At 36.8% G+C, this 24,231-nt stretch overlaps 1 protein-coding gene and 1 long non-coding RNA gene across 4 annotated transcripts in view; both read left to right on the forward strand.

Annotated features, from left to right (window-relative positions):
* Positions 1-7,511, forward strand: part of LOC123647758 — a 48,223-nt gene extending 40,712 nt beyond the window's left edge. For both annotated transcript variants that reach the window (XR_006738327.1, XR_006738326.1), the window contains 2 exons: positions 6,806-6,889; positions 7,092-7,511. This is a non-coding gene — a long non-coding RNA (uncharacterized LOC123647758). The remainder of the gene's footprint in view (positions 1-6,805; positions 6,890-7,091) is intronic.
* The window catches only part of UBE2H (ubiquitin conjugating enzyme E2 H), a 98,068-nt gene that overhangs the window by 41,206 nt on the left and 32,631 nt on the right, over positions 1-24,231 (forward strand). For both annotated transcript variants that reach the window (XM_045565505.1, XM_045565506.1), the window contains exons 2-3: positions 14,471-14,547; positions 15,817-15,891. In XM_045565505.1, coding sequence (XP_045421461.1) covers positions 14,471-14,547; positions 15,817-15,891 — 152 coding nt within the window. The remainder of the gene's footprint in view (positions 1-14,470; positions 14,548-15,816; positions 15,892-24,231) is intronic.

Raw genomic sequence — 24,231 nt, forward strand, 5'->3', positions numbered from 1 at the left:
GGTTTAAGTCCCACATGTTTTAAAAGACAAAAAAGGCCTAAACTCAACACTTGATCTGATGAGGTTATTTAGTTGTATTTATTAAAAGGTACTCTCTCAAGTCTTTCAAAGTGGACTCTCAACTTACTCTGCCCTCTTGATTGCAGCACCAGCATGCCTCACTTGGTGGCACCTGAGCCTTTCGGTTCTACTTGTCCCCAGACACGATAGAGGGAAACCCAATAGTTTTGTCACCTTTTCAGTGTCAAATTTTCTTACTATATATACACCCACTGTTGTATATGTGACTAGATTTGTTTTCTCTTGTTTTGCTAAATAACTGATTTTTTTTCCACATTGTTCAATTATTCAGGGAGCGCTCCTTGTGAGAAACTTGGTTTTTCATTTCCTTCCCATACCTCATAACAATACAACCTTTATTCACTTACATTTATGCATATTTAAGTCTCAAACTTCTATTTATATTATTAGATTAGCTTCCATACCACTTATCACTCCTGTATCTCTTAATTGTTACGTGTTAATCATTTGTATGGGTCTTGAGCTAGCAGTCTTACTGGCATGGCACGCCACTTTTCCCTCTTGAGCTCTATCACCTGTTACTTGTATGATGCTGAAAATAGCTCTAACTGCTCTTGTTGTATCACATTGCACACCTAGTTACAGTCTACTTTTACCTCTTTTCTCTTGACTTTCCAGGGTTTTCTGCTTATTTACTCTTATTGGGGTGATTTTCTTATGGTATTTCTTTAAAAGCAATTTTTTTTATTTAAAATTTTCATTTGCTTATTTTCACTATGGACTTTAAAAAAACCAACATTCCAGTTTCTTTTGAAAGTTTTCATCCCAGTTCTTTGTAATTATTCATAAAGATCATAAATACAGGCAGCTTATAATAGCTATTTGAACATATCAAATAAGGTATTTGCCTATTAACTACTCTTTCATATAGTTTTTAACTAGAATTTCAATCAGGAAGACACTGCTATTTTCCATATCTCTTTATTTTTTTAAACACTGTTTATCCATGCTTTTATCAAACTTCCAATAGATAATTGGTATTGCCTCTGATTAGTCTTCCAAATGGGCAACAGAAACCTAACCCAGTTGAATAAAGGCATAGTCCTTTGTTTTGGGATGCAGAATTCTCCACACATAGGTCACATTTAGCATTCTATACAGTGTATTCATCTGTTGCTTTGCTTTTTTCAGTATAAAACCTTGACAGTGATCTTGAACCTGTCACTTCCTTGTGCATGTAATGCTTTAAAAAGGCCTAAGTCTGTGGTGGTCTCTTTCCCCTTTTAATTTTTATGAAATCAAAGTTGAATTGTCATTAAAGCCACTTAATATTTGGCACCTGCTATGCCTAATGAACATGAAGTAGTAAAGGAAACAGCAGGTGACAGCCATTCATGTATTCATGTTCTGAAAGAGAACTAGGGAATTGAGGGAGCGTGATCAGAGCTTTAGAGCAGTGGTTTCTAACCCATTTATATAAGGGCATGTGTGTTTTACCTTTCCCTTTCTCCTCAAGATTTATAGGCATTTATATTTGAATTTTAAAGAGTTTGTTTTAAGAAATTTTCCTTGAGATTATTGAATTCATAAGATTAAGATGAGGAATCATTGGTCTCTAGGATAGAAACTGATAATTAGCCAGTATACTGAAGGAAAGGAAGAGGAGCCATGTTATTTATTAATTCTTACCACCACTTTGCAGATGTAATGAATGTACTGTATGTCACTATGAAGAATGCTGAAGAAAATATTTCCTTGTAAAATGTCAGTATCTACTGTGAATGATTCACATATGCCTTGATTAAGAAAGTGAGTAGGGATTTTTAAACAGCTAAATTCCATTTTCATCGAGTGGCATTGCAGTCTACATGTCAGGTGTTAGAGTAAAAGCTTGTCTACTGTAAAAAAGGAAGTAATGTTCGTGAAGATTTTTCAGAGGAGAGAAGAATGTTGGAAACATGTATACCAAATGCATAGCTATTCCATCAAGCCATATTAAATTTAGCTTAGTTAATATTATTGAGAAGTTGCTTTGTGATGAGCTTTGTCTTAGGCACTGTGGGTGGTGCAGCAAAGAAGCATACAGCCCCAAAAAGAGGTAGAATGTTTTTAAATAGATGTTTTTTTTAGGGTTTTGCAGAGGGCCACCCAATTATTTGCATGTCTTCATATCATTTATGGGGAAATTATATGTTGTGACTTGGAAGTTTTTAAGGTTAGATGCTGTTGTCATCCTTAAAGTTGTGATTTGCTTTTTTTTTTTTTTTTTTTGAGACAGAGTCTCACTTTGTTGCCAGGGCTAGAGTGAGTGCTGTGGCGTCAGCCTAGCTCACAGCAACCTCAAACTCCTGGGCTTAAGCGATCCTACTGCCTCAGCCTCCCAAGTAGCTGGGACTACAGGCATGCGCCACCATGTCCGGCTAATTTTTTCTATATATATTTTTAGTTGGCCAGATAATTTCTTTCTATTTTTACTAGAGACAGGGTCTCGCTCTTGCTGAGGCTGGTCTTGAACTCCTGACCTCGAGCGATCCACCCACCTCGGCCTCCCAAGAGGGCTAGGATTACAGGCATGAGCCACCACGCCTGGCTGTAATTTGCTTTTTATTTCTATCTTAGCAGCCATCTGTGATTAGCTAGCCTGCCTTTGGAATGACAGAGTTCTTTCTGCTTGCTTCTCATATGAACAGTGGTTTCATCTTCCTCCATACTGAAGATTCGAAGGTCCAGATCTCCCGCACATGCCTCCCTTCTGTGCTGTAGCTTCCATGTGACAGGTGCTAGAGGCTGTGTGACAGTTCTAACTAAATGCCACCTGGGACTTTGGACACAACATATCAAGCGCAGAGCTTGTTATTTCCGTCTAGGTTTGCAGTTAACCAGGGAAAGATTTTTGTTGTTTAAGAAAGTAATTTTATAATTTCCTGAGAGCAGGAAAACTGGACATTTTAATTAAGTACCAGGTATGTCTGATAAGGTCCTACCTCATAAAAGCTTTCAAAAAAAAAATTTTATTTTTTATTTATTTTTTTTTTTTGAGTCAGAGTCTCGCTCTGTTGCCTGGGTTAGAGTGCCATGGCATCAGCCTAGCTCACAGCAACCTCAAACTCCTGGGCTCAAGCAATCCTTCTGCCTCAGCCTCCCAAGTAGCTGGGACTACAGGCATGTGCCACCATGCCCAGCTAATTTTTTTCTATATATATTTTTAGCTGTCCAGATCATTTCTTTCTATTTTTAGTAGAGACGGGGGTCTCGCTCTTGCTCAGGCTGGTCTCGAACTCTTGACTTTGAGTGATCCTCCCGCCTCGGCCTCCCAGAGTGCTAGGATTACAAGTGTGAGCCACTGCGGCCGGCCTCAAAAAGTTTTTAAACCATTTTTTTTAGTTGTGGTTTTCATTGTGGACTTGTCAATGTCTCTGGAGTGTCTCATGTCTTGAGAATCTTGCAGGTCTTTATTTTTTCTCTGCAGTTCAAAGTTGTATTCAAGTTTGCAGATTTTAAACTGAATGTTTGACTAGCTGATAAATAGATCTTTGACAATGATTGTTACCTTTCCGTAGAAGTAGAATGTAATCAGATATATACCATCTTCTGAAAAAAGTAAAATTTAAAAAATGAGACAAGAAATGAAACAAGGCTGGGCGCGGTAGCTCATGCCTATAATCCTAGCACTCTGGGAGGCCAAGGCAGGAGGATCACTTAAGGTCAGGAGTTCGAGACCAGCCTGAGCAAGAGCGAGACCCCGTCTCTACTAAAAAATAGAAAGAAATTATCTGACCAACTAAAAATATATAGAAAAAATTAGCCGGGCATGGTGGCGCATGCCTGTAGTCCCAGCTACTTGGGAGGCTGAGGCAGAAGGATTGCTTAAGCCCAGGAGTTTGAGGTTGCTGTGAGCTAGGCAGATGCCATGGCACTGTAGCCAGGGCAAAAGATTGAGACTCTGTCTCCAAAAAAAAAAAAGAAATGAAACAAAAGTAAATAATATTTTTATTACAATTTTTTTGAAATGTACACAAAATTAAAGAGTAGTATAATGAACCCGCATCACCCAGATTAAAAATTTACAGTTAGCAGTTTTTTCTTGTATGTCCATTTTTCTTTCTTCTTTCTGAAATGTTTAAGGGCAAATCCCAAGCATTGTCATATGACTCCTACACATATTAGCATGCCACTCTTAAAAATATTGATGTTGTCTTAAATAACCATGATGCCATTATCACACTTAAGAAAACAAGCAGTTCTTCCCCAAAGAAGGCACTGCTGGGGGGTGGGGATGGTAAAAAGAAAATAAGCACTTCTTTGGGAATATGATATATTTTTAATGTGCTGTCATTTTTACCTTTGAATCAAGTTATAACAGAGAAGCCAAGTTATGAAAAGTAAGCTTTTTTTTTTTTTGTTTTGTTTTGAGACAGTCTCGCTCTGTTGCCCGGGCTAGAGTGAGTGCCATGGCGTCAGCCTAGGTCACAGCAACCTCAAACTCCTGGGCTTAAGCGATCCTACTGCCTCAGCCTCCCGAGTAGCTGGGACTACAGGCATGTGCCACCATGCCGGGCTAATTTTTTCTATATATATTTTTAGTTGGCCAGATAATTTCTTTCTATTTTTAGTAGAGACAGGGGTCTCACTCTTGCTCAGGCTGGTCTTGAACTCCTGACCTCGAGCGATCCACCTGCCTCGGCCTCCCAGAGTGCTAGGATTACAGGCGTGAGCCACCGCGCCCGGCCAAAAGCAAGCTTTTGATTAACCTTTTGTGTTATTTAAGAGAAATATACTATTTAGTTTATATATGCCAATTTATATATGTGCATTTTTATATTACATCAATTTGTAATTTTCAGTTACAAATAAGCAAATGGACACTATTGCCATAAAATAGCAAAGCAGTGAAATGTGTTTACTAAGGAGATAATATTTTATTAATTGATAGCCTTCGATATTTTGAGGTGCTTAACTGGAATTTGAACTTCTTTGAAAATGTAAGTCTTATTTCTATTTTGACTATATTGCTTGCAAGATGACATCATTGTTTTTCCCTGACTCCCTTTACTTTTCTCTCTGCAACCATTTCTGCAACTGGGTCTTCTCTGACTATCTGACTTTATAAATTTGCTTTAAAACATATTTTGTTGGGGATAGGAGGCTGAGGCTTAGATTTCTTATCTTTCTGATACACTTTTTCTAAAGCCTATCTAAAATTATTTGCTATAAGTTATGACTCTTAATTTGTCTTTTAAATGTTTTTATTTGGGAGTCTCCTAGCAGAATAATACATACAGAGAAAAGCTAAATTATAGTGATGATTTTCCCATTTTTTAAAAATAACATTTCCTTGGATTTTGCCAATACTTACTTTGGTTTCTGACATAGAAGTTTCTAAATGAAGCATAACACTTGAGAAATCTTTCCTAAGGCTAGCATGATGTATAGTCAGCTGGTAGTAATGAATATGCTTGCTGTTTAACCTTATTTGTACCTGACTATGTAAAATTTTAAAAATATATGCTACTCTTTATCTCTTAGATAATGAGTTCAGGATGCCATAGTAAGCTGTCATAATTTTATGTTTTATGTTATATTTGCCTCTGCACAATACATTTATTTTGAAATGGCTAAATTAATTATTAAATGATACCTCCTTTACTCAAGTTGTTTGATAGCTTCAGCCACCTAAGTTGTAAACCTGCTAAATGTTGTGTAGTTTATTCACTGGAGAGTGTCTTCTTAGAATATATTTACCCCTTTTTTTAAATATACAATTATTTCATGAACTTTGATTATCTGATTTTTGTAGCCCACTGTAGATGCATTTTAAAGGATAGTAGCTCAGTGACATTTCCCAAATGTAGCTAAAGAACAAAGAGAAACTAGGAAAAGAACCTCTCAATGCAAAGACTTCACTGTAGCAGTATGGGCAATTTTCTATAGCAGGAGATAAGTATATACCTTACTAGTTCCTAAGGGCATCATTGTAATCCATAATGATGACCCAGCATCAAGAAAGGTTTGTTGTTGTTTTTTTTTTTTTTTTAGTATTCTGTTTAAGAATATAGAAAAAAAAATTGAATTCTTAAGATGTTACTGTAAAAAAAAGAAAAACCCAAAACACTTTTGAGTGTTGCTTAAGTAAATTGTAGTCATGTGGCAATTCATTTAGGCAGAATTGTATATATTTATTTTACATTAAAAAATATTGAGTTCCAAGCTGGACACAGTGGCTCATGCCTGTAGTCCCAGCACTTTGGGAGGATTGCTTGAAGCCAGGGATTCAGGACTAGCCAGGCAATATAGAGTGACCTCTGTCTTTACAAAAAAAAATCAGCCAGGCATGGTGGCACATGCCTCTGGAGCAGCAGGCTGAAGCAGGAAGATCGCTTGAGCCCAGGGATTTAGAGGCTGCAGTGAGCTATGATTGCACCACTATACCCCAGCCTGGGTGACAGAGTGAGACCCTGGTCTTTAAAAAAAAAAAAAAAAAAAAAAAATTGTGTCAGCTGGTGGGCTAGGTACTTTTTTGTATATTATTTAATCCTCAATGAGAAGAATGAGGTAGTAGCGCCTCACAAAAATTCAGTTGTTTTCAAAACTGAATTTAACATCCTCCATAAAAAAACTGGTTCCTCTCTCCTGTGTTTGCCACTAAATAGTATCACCTCACCTGTCTGAGTAAGGCTAAAAGTACACTCAGATCTCAGACTGGCAGCTGCAGGCTACAGCTATGTTGCATCTTCATTCATGTGTTCATTTTATAAATACTGATTGAGTGCTTACTAAATGCCAGGTACTCTTCTGGGCTCCAGGAACGCATCAGTGAACAAAACAGACAATCCCTGCCCTGTGGAGCTTGCATTGTAGTAGGAGACAGGTAATAAACTAAATAAAAGTAAAATATTAATAGCATATTACATGGTGGGAATGTAGGAATATGTGGTTGTAAATAAGATGGTCCCAGAAGGCCTCGCTGAGAGGGAGACATTGGAGAAGAGAACATGTGCTTTGTTTACATTGAGAAATTAGGAGATTGATGCAGAGATCTAGTTTTTTTTTTTTTTTTTTTGGTTTCTCAGGAAAACAAGACGTTCTGGCAACACTGGAGCTTTCTACTGGCTGTGCCATGTCTAGTGTGAGGCCTGTGGTATCTTCATTTAAAACCCTCCCATCATTCTTGACTTTTAGTTGAGGCTTTGAACCTTTCTCTTCTGCTTTTTTGATTAACTCTGTTTATTCTCACCTTCAGCCAGTCCTACACATGACACCTGGTTTATTTTTGTAAAGCACAGTTATATGCACTGTGGATGGAAAAACTGTGTCACTGTTAACCAGACAAAATCCATCCTTGAGGGCTCTCCATAATCTTGTTTTGGCCTACTTTCCAATATTTCCTGGGGTCTATTTATCAAAGTTAAAGTGTATTGTTCTCACCATGCCTGTAATCCTAGCACTCTGGGAGGCTGGGGTGGGCGAATCGTTTGAGCTCCGGAGTTTGAGACCAGCCTGAGCAAGAATGAGACCCCGTCTCTACTAAAAAAATAGAAAGAAATTAGCTGGACAACTAAAAATATATAGAAAAAATTAGCTGGGCATGGTGGCGCATGCCTGTAGTCCCAGCTACTCGGGAGGTTGAGGCAGGAGGATTGCTTGGGCCCAGGAGTTTGAGGTTGCTGTGAGCTAGGCTGACGCCATGGCACTCTAGCCCGGGCAACAGAGTGAGACTCTGTCTCAAAAAAAAAAAATGTATTGTTCTTTATTCCCTGGACCTCTTCTATGTTAAGTCTTTGCTTTAAGTGCCTTCTCCCATCTCTGTGGTGCAAATCACACTGTTAAGGAAGGCATTATGTAAATCTTCATTGCTTTCCCTACCTCTAGGCTAGAAGAAATCTTTTCCTACTCTAAACTCTATTAGCACTTTATGCAAACTCTTTGTATTTACTTTTTTTTTTTTTTTGGAGCCAAGGTCTCCGTAGAATGCAGTGGCGTTATCATAGCTCATTGCAACCTCAAACTCCTGGGCTCAAGCAATACTGTTGCCTCGGCCTCCCAAAATGCTAAGGTTACAGGTGTGAGCCAGGGTGCCAGCCTTCATCTACTTTTTAATGAACAGATCTTATGTTCCCTTGCTAGACTTTAAGCTATGTGAAGGCAGGCTCTGTTTTAAGAGTAGTATTTTTCTGCCTTATAGCGCTTATATGGAAGGTTTATAGTTGGTTTTAGCTAACCAACTCTGATTAGAAATAGCCTCTTGATCTTTTGTGAATTTAATAGATCCACACTGTATATTCTCCATAACTCCATAGCTCACATTTTACTCACCTATTAATTTATACATCTATTAATAGGGATCATTAATAGATTTACTCAATTTACTCATCTATTAATAGGAATCACTAATAGATTCCTAATAATTCACATGGAAAACTTAATAGTTTTGGGTGGGATACAGGGTACAAAACTGCTTGAGCTTAGAAGATAATGACACATGTATATTGTTTTGTTGATTGCTCTTGACATTGTATTATTGCCTCCCCCCATTGAGATAAATGAATTAAAATATGCCCTAATTCTTTTTATTTATATATATGTGTGTGTATATGTATATATATATGGATTTCATCACTGGTAGAAGCCTTTTCCCCTCCTCTTATTGCCTTTCATCCTTTTCTCTATGTTTCTCTGTAGCTTTTATTTCTGCTATTTCTGTTTCTCCTTTGAATAAAAAGTTTCCCCCTCTTAATGTGAAGAACAAAAAACTTTAAAAAAAATTAAACTCCTTATTGCAACTGGGAGCCTTTCTATTGGACATGACCATTTTCCCTTAATGTATTTAAACAAAAACACATCTTTAGTAATTATGTTGCCCAGAGGCTGTTTGTCATGGGTATATGAATACAAGCTCTTCTTTCCTCATTGTGGTTGGATTTTTCATAGACGTCCTTATGAAGCCACTTAAATTTGATTCATTCAGAATGTTAGCTGTTGATTTCCTATATTGGCAAAATATTCTTCTCTTTCAATGTAAGGTCTTTGTTAAATGCTGGATCACTTATTATATTTTTCTTTCTCACACTGTTGTACCTCAAGAAAATGTTGGATCGTTTCATAAACTATTAAGAGAGCCATAATAGCTAAGTTATTCAGAACCTTTATGCTCATGCAAAGCTAAATTTCTGATGACTGACTGCATTATTTTTTTAGAATTTTTATTATCGAAAACTTCAAACATAAAAGTATCAAGAACATTATAACAAAGTCCCCATGCACCTACCACTCAGATCCAGTAATTATCAACTCAGGGCCGATACTGTTTGTTCTGTACCTCTCCTACTCCTACCCACCCTGGGTTATTTAGAAGCAAATCGTAAATATTTATTAGTAAGTATTTCAGTGTATATCTCTAAAAGAAAAGGATTCTTTATAAACATATTCCCCCAAAGTATTATTTTTGTGATGTTTTCCATATTAATGGGTTAACAGACATACCATTTTTTTTTTTTTTTTTACCAAGAAAACTAGGTACTAAAGGTTGAGTTTCGGTTTCCCTAGAGTGATTAATCTCAGGGAGAGTTCGAAACGGACTAGTCTCTTTTTATTTTATTTTATTTTTTGAGACAGAGTCTCACTCTCTTGCCCAATCTAGAGTGTTGTGGCTTCAGCCTAGCTCACAGCAACCTCAAACTCCTGGGCTCAAGCAATCCTCCTGCCTCAGCCTCCCGAGTAGCTGGGACTACAGGCAACGCACCACCATGCCCGGCTAATTTTTTTCTATGTTTAGTAGAGATGAGGTCTTGCTCTTGCTCAGGCTGTTTTGAACTCCTGAGCTCAAGTGATCCTCCCGCCTCAACCTCCCAGAGTGCTAGGATTACAGGCCTGAGCTACCGCCTCCGGCCAAAACTGGTGTAAACGTATAGAGTGAGAAAGCCACACAACTTGCTGCTTACCTTTTGCACAGAAGCACCTTCATCCCAGTTCCTCCCCTGGACACAGCTCAGGGAAGGCACTTTTTATTTTATTATTATCATTAACTCATTATCCGTAAACATAGAAGACAATGATGTCTAAATCTTAGGGCCCTACTGTTAATGTCAGTCCTGTGGCACAGGCTTAGCCCTTGGTTCCCTGTATGGAAAATTTCAGAACTATATAAAAAATCACTTCTAAAATCCTGATAGACACATTTTGCCAAGAATGTCAGTTATCTCTTGACAGTTTGGCATTCACCTTTAAATATTAGATTGTGTAATCATACCATTCAGGGAAAATAAGGTGGGTGGCTGGCATTTCAAAAGTGAAATGGACTTGGGTACCTGGGAGTAATCATTATTCTGCTCAAAATGGTGATGCTAAAAGAAAAGGATTTTCTTTCTAATAGTGAATGGTTAAATGAGTAAAAAGCTGAGTATTTTGTGATTGAATAACTTAGACCAGAGGTGAGTAAAATGTGATTTATAAGTTTATTTAACAAATTTTTACCAGAATAGTATCTGAAAAATATTTCATATTTTAGAGCTTTGAAATGGAGAAAGTAATGAAGGAACCTTCTAGTGAGTTCCCATTAGTCTACCAGCCTGACCAGCACATCTCAGAAATAGATCATTATTTTTGTCATTTTAACCTGCCTTCTTACTGCCTTCCTTGCCCTTGACTTTGCAGCAGAGAGGAGAAAAAGACTTGTGACCTCTACCATAAATACACAAGGTAACAGCAGTCAAGTAATTTTATAGTTTTTGTGGCAAGTCATTCATTCGGTGGTGATGGAATGGCTTATTTTTAATGCAGTGTTTTTCTTTTGACTAAGTTTTTTTTTCCATCTGATTTAGTGTCTGTAACCATTCCAAGGCAGCATAAATTTAGCACAGCTTCTCATTTTACCAACTCGGTAGAAGTTTTAAAAGTTTTATTCAGTTTATATTTAGGTTTTCATATGAAATGGACTATAAGAACTCTTTAATTTATGGTATGATGTGTAATTTAAGACAAACCCGTTGTATCTGGCATGTAAGTTGTACTAGGGACCACGAGAAAACAGGAGGTTTGGAAAATCTTTGTAAAATAGATGTAAGCATGGACTAAATCCCAAAAAAACCACAAAATGAAAGAAACCCAGTTTTATTGCATCCAGATAAAGGACAGAAAAGATATCTTCAGTTTTCCAGAAGTAACATCCATAAGGATAACTCATAATTTTAAATGATTAAGAATAATTGCTAATAGATCATTGTCATTCATTGCAAATTAGTTCTGATAGAAAATGCTGATTCTGTGGATTTTTACATTATAAAATTAGTTTAGGACTTTCGTTAAACTCATTGAATCTGCTGTGCTACTCTATTCTTTATTATCCTTGCAAGTTTTAGTTTTGTTTAAGGGTTGGAATATCTTCATCTGTACTACTAAAGTCAGCTGATTTTTGGATATCCCACATTGAGTAGAGGCATACATTGGTGGTGCTCTCGTTAGGAAGAGAGCACTAGTGGACACTCATAGTAGCCTGTTGTATAATTGACTTATAAGCTGTTTAACCCGTTTCCTATTGATAAATATTTAGATTGTTTCCATTTATAAATATCAAAATTCCAGTAAACTTATTTGCACACGTATCAGAAACAATTATTTTTTGTAAGCTTTTTATTAAAGAATAACATACATACAAAAAGTATACAATTATTTTTGTAGCTCTGTGATAAAATCTGTGAAACTCATACATTTATGTGTATCAACTCATTCTTTTTTAAAAATTGCTGTGTATTTTTTGTTGGGTGACTATACCCCAGTTTATCCTTTTTACTGTTGGTAAACATGTGAGTTGTCTCTAAATTTTAACTATTACAAATAGTGCTATGAACATTTTTAAGCATGTATGTATTGGGTATACACCCAGGAACAGCGCTGACGGGCATAGTGGTATGCATATGTGCAGGTTTAGTACTGCGAACAGTTTTCCACAGTGGGTGAAACCATATCACACTCCCACTAGCAATGTCTGGCTATTTTTATAAAATAACTTCATAGAAGTAAAATTTGAATAAAAGAGTAAATTCATTTTAAGTTTTGTAGGACAGTGCTAGATTTGTCCTCAGAAGTCCTAATTCATACTCCACTGAACACTGAGTTTTATCTAGCTCTTTCATTGTCTTCAGTTTATAGTGAAAAAAATCTCCTTTTTAAATTTCTTGAATGAATTTTTACACCCTAATTTTGTCCATTTCAATTTTCTCAACTTGGCTATGTTGCCTTTTTTATGTTTGAGGTGTTTATATTTTTTTTCTTATTGCTTTGTTGTAATAACTCCTTATTTTAAAAATCTACATTTTGGCTGGGCGCGGTGGCTCACACCTGTAATCCTAGCACTCTGGGAGGCCGAGGCGGGTGGATCGCTTGAGCTCAGGAGTTCGAGACCAGCCTGAGCAAGAACGAGACCCTATCTCTTCTAAAAATAGAAAGAAATTATATGGACAACTAAAAATATATATATAGAAAAAATTAGCCAGGCATGGTGGCGCATGCCTGTAGTCCCAGCTACTCGGGAGGCTGAGGCAGTAGGATCGCTTAAGCCCAGGAGTTTGAGGTTGCTGTGAGCAAGGGTGACGCCACAGCACTCACTCTAGCCCGGGCAACAGAGCGAGACTCTGTCTCAAAAAAAAAAAAAAGAAAAATCCACATTTTTTTCTTCCTGGTTTATGCTTTGCCTTTGTCTTTTACGGTGTAGAAATTTTAAATGTGTGTGTGCTTGTATCTGCTAATCTCTTCCTTTGTGGTTTCTGGCCTTGGTATCATTCTTAAGAAAGAAAGCCTTCCCTACCCCCAAGATTATTTTTAAAATCTCTGTTTTCTTTAATGGCTTTATTGTTTATATTTAACTTTGTTTATTATAATTGGACTTGACTTTTCCTGACACAGGGTGCTTTTTTAAAGTTTTAAAACATTTTAAACATGTTGTACTTTATTATATTAGCATTAACTGGTTTATTTTGTAGGATGTCAGAGAGTGGCTGTTTGGTCAGGAAGAATTTAGTACACCACAGTAAGCATGCATGTGTCATTTGACCAAGTAAGAAATTAAGCCAATTTTCCTATGTGGATACTATTTGAATCCTTTTAGTGTATTTGTTATTAGTTAGTTTTCATTTAGAAAAGAATGAGATCAAATTAGCCTAGACTGAATTATCTTACTTAAATATCTCTTGTGGATACTATTCAAGGCTCTTGAGCAACAGCCTTGCCAAAAGTACATCTGGCTTCTTGGAGTCCATTCTTTGGCCTTCAGGAGGCTTGGAGTGCCAAGTATTTAATTTCAAACCTTTAAAAATACCATTTATTTTCTATTTAATAGATCATTTTAAAATTTGTTCCTCTTTTGTGTAATAGTGTATGTAATTAAAATGTAATGTGCACTGCTGATTGAGGAGCTGTTCGTAGCTGGTTTTCTTTTTTAATGTTACAGTGGGATTTGAGAGCTTCCCAAAGCCCCTGCCACCTATCAATAGAGTCATTATTGCATTAGACAACAAAGCAGAGACATACAACAGATTTTAGACCAGGAGCCCTCTCTACTAATATAGAATAATTAGGTTTCTGCAATTAAATCATAGCACCTTAAAGGAGTGAGAGACCCAGGGGCAAGTAAGTTTTTGAGTAAGAGGACACAGAAGTGTTATCCCTCTGTGGTTAGAGCCCTGGAGCACACTAGTACCTAGAGGCAAGGCTAAAGAAAGTGGAGTTTGGGGAGAGAAGGAAAGAGAAGATAAAAATAAATGAATGTCACAGGTGAGATTTAAAAAAAATTTTTTTTTGCTGTTTTTTGCATTTGGCAATACTCCTTATAGCAAGATTGTATCATTAACTATTTTGATTATTCCATAAGGCAAGGAGAAAATTGTGGGGCTTTCCTTAGTAAATTTATAATTTTAGGAGCATAGCATTTCCGGTTTAGGAGAATTTGTGTTTTGTTGAGTATTTGAATGTCTTAAGGGAATATTGGGTTTACGTTAAAGGGTTATTGGGATAGATTGAGGAAGAGAGGATACAGAGGGGAGAAAAATTGTAAGTGCCCATTGTTTATTTACCTATAGGCAAACTGCAGTCTTACACATTTTACATGTTTAACTCATTTAATCCTCAAAAGATCCTATGAAGTGATGGTGATGTTTTCCCAATTTGTAAAGAGAGAACAAAGGCTCAGGGAGTGAATATACATGATTTTGTGTGTTTAGGCTCACAGACCCAGTAAATGGCGGTGGTGGGATTTGAATGCCAGTCTCTGAATCCAAAGCTCATGCATGTTCTTTTCATGAGTGTATATTGCCTCCTAAACTACCAGAATTATTATGTATGTTTTATTAGTATCATACCAAATTATGGTAATACTTTAAATGGCATATCTTGGGGATGTCATCAGTAGTTCTTCCAGGTACTGTAAATTCTGTGTGATTTCCTTTACCATCCACCTTAGCATTGAGAGTAAACATGAGGTTACGATCCTGGGAGGACTCAATGAATTTGTAGTGAAGTTCTATGGACCACAAGGAAGTAAGTACATGTGTTGGTATGTGTTCTTTGATTCTATTACAATCTTTGACTCTCTTCCTTAATAGAATATCAGTGACAGATGGTGGCGTGCACAGTTTTTGTTTTGTTTTGTTTTTTTTGAGACAGAGTCTGACTCTGTCACCTGGGGCTAGAGTGCTGTGGCTTCAGCCTAGCTCACAGCAACCTCAAACTCCAGGGCTCCAACAATCCTCTTGCCTCAGCCTCCCGAGTAGCTGGGACTACAGGTGTGCACCACCACACTTGGCTGATTTTTACTACTTTTAGTAGAGACGGGGTCTCACTCTTGCACAGGGCTCAGGCTAGTCTCAAACTCCTGACCTCAAGCCATCGATCCTCCCACCTTGGCTTCTCAGAGTTCTAGGATTACAGGTGTGAGCCACCTCGTCCAGCCTGTGCACTGTTTTTGAAAAATAAGTTTAATTGAACTCTAGAACGAGTGAGGAAATCTCTTATCATAATAACTTTATATATAGTTGTCCCTCAGTATCTATAGGGGATTGGTTTCAGGATAACCTCTGCCCCCTTGGTCCAATACCAAAATCCAAGGATGCTCAAGTCCCTTATATGGAATGGTGTAGTATTTACATATAACCTATACACATCCTCCTGTATACTTTAAATGATCTCTAGATTACTTATAATATCTAATACAATGTAAATGCTATGTAAATGGTTATATTTTTTAATTTATATTTTCTATTGTTATTTTTTATTGTTTTGTGTTTTTTCCTGAGTATTTTTGATCCATAGTTGGTTGAATCCAAGGGTGTCAAACCCATCAATATGAAGGGCTACCTGTGCTTTTTTATCTGTATGTGACAGTATTAGACATGAGTAGTGAATTCTGGATTTTGTTACGAATGGCCACATGAATGGTTTCTGGGAAATGTTTTTTGTTTTTGTTTGGGGGTGGGTAAGAGGTTGATTGAGATAAGACGGAAAGGAACATGGCTTATTACTTACCAAATAATTGAATAGTGTTTAATACTTTAAAGAATCAAGTAAATTAGGGGACAGAATGAATCTTTGCTTATTTTCTAACACTGAATCTTTTTAAGAAAAGTATCATAATCTGAACGTAGGGCACCTACTGGTTGGTTACACAGCAGGTCCCTAACTTTTGAAAGAATTAATTCAAAAAGTTTTCAGAAGAGATTAGAATTTAATGTTCAATTTACACTCAGATTTATTTTCTATAATAATTTGGAGACACAGTTCTGGTGTTTAACATTTTTACTTTTATTTCAGCACCGTATGAAGGCGGAGTGTGGAAAGTTAGAGTGGATCTTCCTGATAAATACCCTTTCAAATCTCCATCTATAGGTATGTGACTACTTGGTTTCTCTCCTTAGAGTTTTAAAATCTAAGGAGGAAAAAAATCCTGCATTTTGTGGGAGATAATTAATTCCAGAAATGGCTACTTAATTAAATTTTTCCTTTTTGGGGGTTTGACTAATTAATCAGTGACTTTGCAGGGACTTCCATAGTGCAATAGACATTTAAACATACTCTTTGCGTGATTATAATGACTGTTACCTTAGGTGTTTCTCTCAGTGTCAGAGTAGACCAGTTTTAAGGCCCCCTGTCCATTCAGGCTGTTAGCAGGAAAGTAATAAACATATCTTAAATCTCATTTTGAATGCCAGATTGTTGGAATGAATATTATATAGGTCTATTCTAATTCTATCATTTAAAAATCCTCCCTAGATCCTGCTTTGTGTTTTTTTTCACTACAACTCTGGGTATCTCACAATGAAATGACCCTTTCCATTCTTACTACCCCCAATTTTTTTAACCCTCTCAACAGCAGAACAAAGAATAGAACCCTCAGTGGGGTTGTATAAAGAGGTACTTTTTCCTCACCTTCATCTTCCTTTTGCCTTAACTGGTAATGTAATTAACCTGTCATTCCCATGAAGACACTCAATGACAATTTAGGTATTTTAGCATCAGACTCTGTAGTGGTATATCTGATTGAAGGTTGACACCTTTAAATATTTTGAGATTGTAGAATGGTGGTAATTTAGTTAACTTAAGCCACCTTTTTTTTACTTTAGTCTATACATGACTTTAAAATATTATAAAATATTGAACAATTTTAAGTAAAAACAATAAAATTGTAATATATTGAGCATTCTCTGACAGACTGAGCCTCTTGTTCACAATTGCCAGTGTTCAAACATCTTACTACTGTGCACTGTCTTCAGAACTAATACCAGATGATCTGGAGTTTAGGCCACTCCTCACCGCAGCCCCGCTCTCAACAAAAAGTATTTTTTAAAAGAGGTAGACAAAAACATTCTGAGCTTTTATTCTTTGATTCTAGACCCCACATTTCTATGTAGTACAAATAGTGCAGAAAAGTCAGGATAGTCACAGACTAAGTCCCCATCAAAAGCAGCAGCCTCTCCCCCAACACCTAGCCACTTTACATGCTTCAGAGTAAATTTATGCTCTAAAAACACTGCAGACAATAAAAGAATAAAAACAAAAAAAAAGTAAGTAAAAAAAACAAAGGAAAACAAAGAAAAATTAAAAAAATAAAAATACTGCAGAGAAGCTGGGCATGGTGGTGAACACCTCTGCCCTAGCTACTGGGGAGGCTGAGGCAGAAAGATCGCTTGAGAGCCCCAGGAGTTTGAGGCTGCAGTGAGGTATGATTGCACCACTGTACTCCAGCCTGTGGTAGAAGGAGATCTCGTCTTCCTTTAAAAAAAAAAAAGTGTGTGTGTGTGTGTGTGTGTGTGTGTGTATTGCTACAGAGCCTCATATTAATAGTTCCTTCTTAGGCTGGGGAACTCTTAGTGTTCTTTTGAAGGATAAACTAGTCATTTTCTTGAGGACCTTTAGGTGAATTTTTTGAACCCAGTAATTGAGAAGACACTTTAGGGGTAATTGAATCAGAAATTTCTTCCTTGCCACAAGATCCTCGAAGTTTGAGAGTTTATGGGTGGTAATGTGGGATGGGCAGTGTGAAGTGTTGAGTCTTTGTGAGGGTCCCAGAGCACATCAGACTTGACACTTACATAGCCGGGGTAGCAGCCCTTTTCCAGGCTCCATTCCACTGTAGCACAAGGTAGGTTTCACTCATTTTGAGAGGACTTTTCTGTCATGTGGTTCCCTGTCCCCAGTTCATTCATCCCTTAACTTTATGGTATTTCTTTCTAGTCAGCCATTTTAAACTTTTATGTAGTTGAATGATGTGATCTTAAAGCCTTTACAGAATTTCCAAACCATATAGGTTCATTCAAATACAGTTCATAAATACCTGTTTACTTAAGGCTAAAAACTGGCATGCTAAGTCTAGTTTTGTTACCCCACATTCCTAGTCAGAAAGGAAATAATAGAGCTTGTGGAAACTAACAGTGAACTTACAGAAATACAGTTAGATATCTTGTAGAAATGTAGTCATTTCTCAACATATTTTTTAAACATTTTTCCTGGTGATGTGGTTGTTTCATCATAACTTTCTGAGTAAAAATATCTGAACTTTATTCTTTTTATATTTTAGTCCCATATAACTGATAAACTTTAGACACTGCTTATTTATTAACTGATGACACAAGCCTGTGCACTTTCTTAAATTAAGCATGCAGTATGAAATTGGTTGGGACAAATGACTAGGATAATTTAACTTCATAATTTTTCCTTTGCCTTTCTGTGTGTTTTCAGAACGTGGTAATGCCTACAAATCTGTATCTTAGGGACGTAGATTTAGTTGAAATATTTGTACAAGCTGTCCTTGTTTCTTCCAAAAGAAGATTGCATAAGAGAGTGTTAATCAGTTGTGTGGGGTGACCCATATTCAGGTCATTAACAATGGGATTACTATTGAGATGTGCTTTAAGCATTTTGGGAGGTAGTAGCTCTCTTAGAAAAGGCAAGGTTTCCTTTTTGAGTTGTATAGATAGTTGTAAAATTATACAGAAGCACAAGGAGATAAGATAAACCCAACCTCAACATTCTTTTTAAACCTTGCCCCTATTGTATCTGGGTAGGTGTACTGTACTTCCTTAGCCAAAATTTGAACTCTTAAATATTCAGCTGTGTAAATTTAGATTAAACATCTTTAATGCTTAGATCATGTAGTTTTTAAATATATGTATATTTCCTTTGTTTATTTTTTTGTGTGTATGTATATATATTTTAATTGTACAAATGATCCATATCTGTTGGAGCAATGTGAGAAAGTCCAGATGAGCTAAAATAGAGAAATTAAAATGTCTCATAATCTTATGGCTTAACAGCTATCATTATTTATATTCTGGTATGTGTTCCTTAAAATATCTCTCTGCGCATATTAAAATATATATTAAATGTAATTCGACATGCTTATCTTTGGTACACTCTCCAAATACAGTTTTAGAGGGTTTTCAGTAGTTACATGATTGCATGAGATATCCTTTTAAAAACAATTTACACCTACAAATGAAAGGATATCTTTTTCAAAATAATGACATAGTTACCTTGACCTCCTTGGAAAGAAAAGGAATATAAATAGATGACTTGGGAGGTTATGAACTTACTTTTACAATGCCATCATTGTTTGAAACACTTTAAACTCATCTTTGGGAATTCTCCATTCTCTTTAAATATCATAAATGATGGCAAATCTTGATGCTTTGTAATTGGAATATGAATTTTTGAAATGGCTAAAAGCCATTTAAACCCAGAGAATAAGATGAATGGAAAAACTGAATAGTATCAGTTGAGGTATAAAACTGACCCCCTGGGCACTTTGAAAGAGTAATTATAAAACTCCTTTAATCAACTGTAACATCATTGAAATATTTGCATAGTTTTCCAGAGAGACTGCTTTGAAATGAATCATATTTGAATCTTTAAGTTTTGATTTATTTAAAATTCAGACTTGCTCTTTTTCATTCAGAAACATTTCCTAGAGTACTTAGCAATACTGCTAGGTGTTATTGACTCAGTAGAGTGTGATGGGTCAGGGGACTGGTTATTAGAAAAGAGAAGTTCTGGCCCTGGTTCTACGACCATGAGAATGATACTCATCTGACCCATTGTTTCCACCTCTACAAAATTAGATATTGGAATTAAATGAACTCTCCATGTTGGATATTGACCTGTGTATTAAAACTAAGGGTATACGCCACTCTGTGGGACGTTAGGAAGGCCTATATAAGGTCTTTGCTAGCTAGAAGAGACAATGAACGTGAATAAAATACTACATATGCTTTGGTGGCACCGTTCCATTGTTTTTTAGGAGAGGTGTGAATCAGTGCCTCAATTTAGAAGAGAGTGTAAGGAGGAAATAGACTTCTAAAAGAAAGATTGTGTTTTGTATATTGAAAATATAGACTTTACAAAGCTTCAGAGATGTGAAGGTGCACATAAGGACTTTAGAAATACTCATTCCGAACCCCAAGTAATCTCCAGTTTGTGAAGATTTTTGTTTTATGCAAAGCAGTTGCTGTGGAGACCATCATAGTCCACACTTCTCCATGTTTGCAGTTTTTAGCTCTTATGTGTGTGCTCAGCTATTAAGGAAAAGGTTTCACCAAAGAAAACAGACTTGCAGTTACTGTGTGGGTGAAATAAAGATGAGTGGTATCATATAAAAAGAGGGTAATATTGGCTGGGCGCGGTGGCTCACGCCTGTAATCCTACCCCTCTGGGAGGCCGAGGCGGGTGGATCACTCGAGGTCAGGAGTTCGAGACCAGCCTGAGCGAGACCCCGTCTCTACTAAAAATAGAAAGAAATTATATGGACAACTAAAAATATATATATAGAAAAAATTAGCCGGGCATGGTGGCACATGCCTGTAGTCCCAGCTACTCGGGAGGCTGAGGCAGTAGGATCGCTTAAGCCCAGGAGTTTGAGGTTGCTGTGAGCTAGGCTGACACCACGGCACTCACTCTAGCCCGGGCAACAAAGTGAGACTCTGTCTCAAAAAAAAAAAAAAAAAGAGGGTAATATAGAGCAATTTTTTATAAAAATAAAACCCAGTAAGCATAGGATACAATATGGATTTATGTCTTACCCAAAAGAATGCAATTACAATAAGATAATATATGATTTATCAAATTGGCAGATAAACAGTGTTGGCAAAGAGACTACGATATAGCCAATCTACCAGTATATACTGATAGGTAAAGATTTTATATCCTTTGAATAACTTTACTGAAAAAATTTAAAATTCACAAAGCAGATATTCAGCAATGTGCACTAAGATTAATGTGTAAGAATATGTAAATTTCAGTGTTATTTATAATACTTAAAAGTCAGAAGCAAACTAAATGACGCAGTAAATGATAAAGTAGTTAAATGATAGTACATCTTAATAAACAAATGTTTTATAGCCATTACTTGTGTTTTAACACCATCTTTGAAGGAACACACAGGAAAATGTGTAAGTTTATATAGTACAGCTCTAACTTTTTTCCATGCAGATTTCATGTATGAATGCTAAAATATTGCTTGTATTTATTCATGCTGTTCAGTTAAGGGGAATTAAAAACATTTTTCTATAATTTCCAAATAGTCTACAATGTTTGCTTTTATTATAAAAGTTAATATTTTTAAAAATACTGCAAATGCATGTCTTTTGAATGTTCTGTCTGCATAACTGTCTGAGTCTCCACTTTTCCTGTTTTTCATTGTAGAAAGCCATGGCATTATCCTTGGCCAGAATTCCCACTGGTAGCTTACTAAGGATCTGTCTGACCCGTGTGCTTCCCACCAGCCTCCTTTTTTCCTTTATACTTTAACTATGTGTGTATGTAAGTGTACATACTGTTTTCCTTCCTTTGTCTTTCTGCTTATAGTTTAGTTTTCTGCATCTCGGATACCATCTTTACAAACACAACTGTTCTTCACTCCTTTTCTTTCTTCCCCTCTTTTCTCTCCTCTTGGGCCAATACCTCAAGCAGTTCTCAAACCTTTTCTTTGCTGACTCTTCCACTCCCCTCCACCCTGCCTTCATCTTTCTCTTTGTATGAATCAAAAAAGCCCCCGTTCAGAGATAATAGGAATATATTTGATAAGTCTAAGCCAAGGAAAAAGAAAATCATATCTTCTAATAAGATAAAGATATAAAATATTAGATTCAGGGCTTCTAGCTTCTTGAAAGTACCATGAAGTCCCCTTCTGTATCTATAGTAGTCTCTCTCAAAGCATGCTTACTTCACTTAAATACTAGCATTCATGATAAAATTAAGAAGTTGTCATTTTATCTTATATTTAAATGACTACTGGCTAATATATTAATAGAATTGTGTTCTACTAATTTCAGATAGAAACACAGAGTATTTTGGAATCTTTGTAAATAACCTTAAAACCAGCCTAGGGACCCTGTCACCATTTATAGTTTTTTAAAAAGTAGAAAACGATGTTGTAAGATCCAGCTAGCAAATCTAGAAACTAACTTTTGAAATGCTCCCAATCTGTATCCACATATTCTCAGCGAGGAGGAGCCTTTCCTAGGGGCAGGAAAAGTCATAGACAGTAACAGTAGTTAAAATACTGTGAGCTATACCAGTAGCCTTTAAAATTAGGTCAAACTATCATCTAAACAGGATGGTTAGGGTTGTCCTGTTCCACTAGACTAGATAACGTATCAAAGTCCGTTTTAACTCTGCCAATCTGTCATAGGTTCTTAACTGAAAGATACTCTGATAATCAATATACCATAATTTTTTTTAACTTATGCCAATTACTAAGGGAAATGATTTAATCTTTTTCATTGTCAGAATAGTAGACTGTCCTGGCATTATAAATTTTTTATTTCACTATGACCAGAAATTACTTCACACTATTTTTGGAGTGGAGTTTTATAATATGGTATGACTAAACTAACTATAGAACTTAGAATACTTGGCCATTTTATTTTGTGTCTTCCTAGATGGAAACATTGTATAATTGCTCCCTCAGGAACTCTTGTGAGTAACTTAGGTGAGCAGTATTTAGTCAGGGCTGGACAAGTTTTGGAGTAGAGAGGAGTATGTCATTCGTGTGAGGTTTTGAGTTAGTCATTTAACAAAAACCTATTTGCACCACTGTGTTTTCACAAATAAAATGAAGTCTTGGGCTGAGATTGCAAAATTCCATTAAGATCACCCATATACTTCTCTACTTTCTTGACCTTGGGTTTGAATTTAGTTCCTGTCTCAAGCAGTTATATAATTGCTACTCTGTGGCGATCTATATCTTTTGAGTTCCAATAAGGAGAAGCAAGGTTCTTGGAGGAAGGTTTTGTAAAAACATTGAGATAATGCCATGAGAATGTAAGCCATTGTTAAAAAGCTCTTTTTACTGGTGTTCTGAAAATGACATTTTTCCAGATACATTTAAAAATAATTATTTCAGGCAGCTGAGACTTCTGATATGTCCTACATCATTTCTTCTAATCAGTTCCACAAATTTATTGGATACTTACTGTGTGCTGGGCATTATTCTGGATTCTAGGGATGCAGAAATGGACAAATTGCTCTCGTGATGCTTACATTCTTTTGGGGGGAGACTATAAAGCAAAATTTAAAATGATAGCTTTATACAGAGAATTGATGGGGAATAGCTGTCTTGGATTGGATACTCAGGAAGGGCCTCTCTGACAAGTAAATTTAAGCTGAAACTTAAATTAAAAAATTAAAAAAAAACTTAAAAAGCCAGCCCTGATCTTCCAAGAACAGGGGTAAGAGCATTCCAGGCAGAAGTAGTTTTGAGTACGAAGGCCCCGGGCTGGTGAAGCTGGGTAAAAGTGAGCGTGATGGGGCCAAGTGGCAGGCGGGGGTGAGGGCGTAGGTAGGTCAGGTTAAAGGCTTGAATTTCATTTTCAATGTAATAGAAAGCTAATTGAAGGGTTTTCAGCCAGGAGTGAAAGGTCTGATTTTGTTTCTTTAATGATCACTACTGCTGTGGGGAAAAAGGGTGACAAGCAATGTAAAAGCTTCTGTAAGAAAAAGATGCTGGTGGTTTGGGCCAGGGTGCTGAGATCGGGAATCTTTAGTCTAGATGTACGATGCTCTGAAGAAATCTGGCTTCATTAAGGAAATCATATTAATACAAATGGGGTGGTACCTAAAGGAAGATGAAGGGAAGGTTTTGGGGGTTTTTTGTTTGTTTTTTATTTTTTTATTTTTTATTTTTATTTTTATTTTTTATCTTTTATTTTTTTTGAGACAGAGTCTCGCTGTGTTGCCTGGGCTAGAGTGAGTGCCGTGGCGTCAGCCTAGCTCACAGCAACCTCACACTCCTGGGCTTAAACGATCCTACTGCCTCAGCCTCCCGAGTAGCTGGGACTACAGGCATGTGCCACCATGCCCGGCTAATTTTTTTTGCTATATATATTTTTAGTTGGCCAGATAATTTCTTTCTATTTTTAGTAGAGACGGGGTCTCAGGCTGGTCTCGAACTCCTGACCTCAAGCGATCCACCCGCCTCGGCCTCCCAGAGTGCTAGGATTACAGGCGTGAGCCACCGCACCCGGCCTGTTTTTTATTTTTTTTAAATGGGAGTTTCTGAAGGATTTTTCAATGCTCATTGTAGGGAATTGTCTGGAAAGAGGGAAAGCTTGGTGATGCTGGGGTTCCAGTAGAGGCCGCAGGAGTGCTGCTCTGGGGAGGAAGGAGAAGGCTAGGTCAGAACACAGAGGCCTGGTGTTTGAGAAGAGCATGAAGGTTTGGGCAGGCTGAGGCAGG

The sequence above is a fragment of the Lemur catta genome, chromosome 11 (assembly GCF_020740605.2).
Source record: "Lemur catta isolate mLemCat1 chromosome 11, mLemCat1.pri, whole genome shotgun sequence".
Taxonomy (NCBI): domain Eukaryota; kingdom Metazoa; phylum Chordata; class Mammalia; order Primates; family Lemuridae; genus Lemur; species Lemur catta.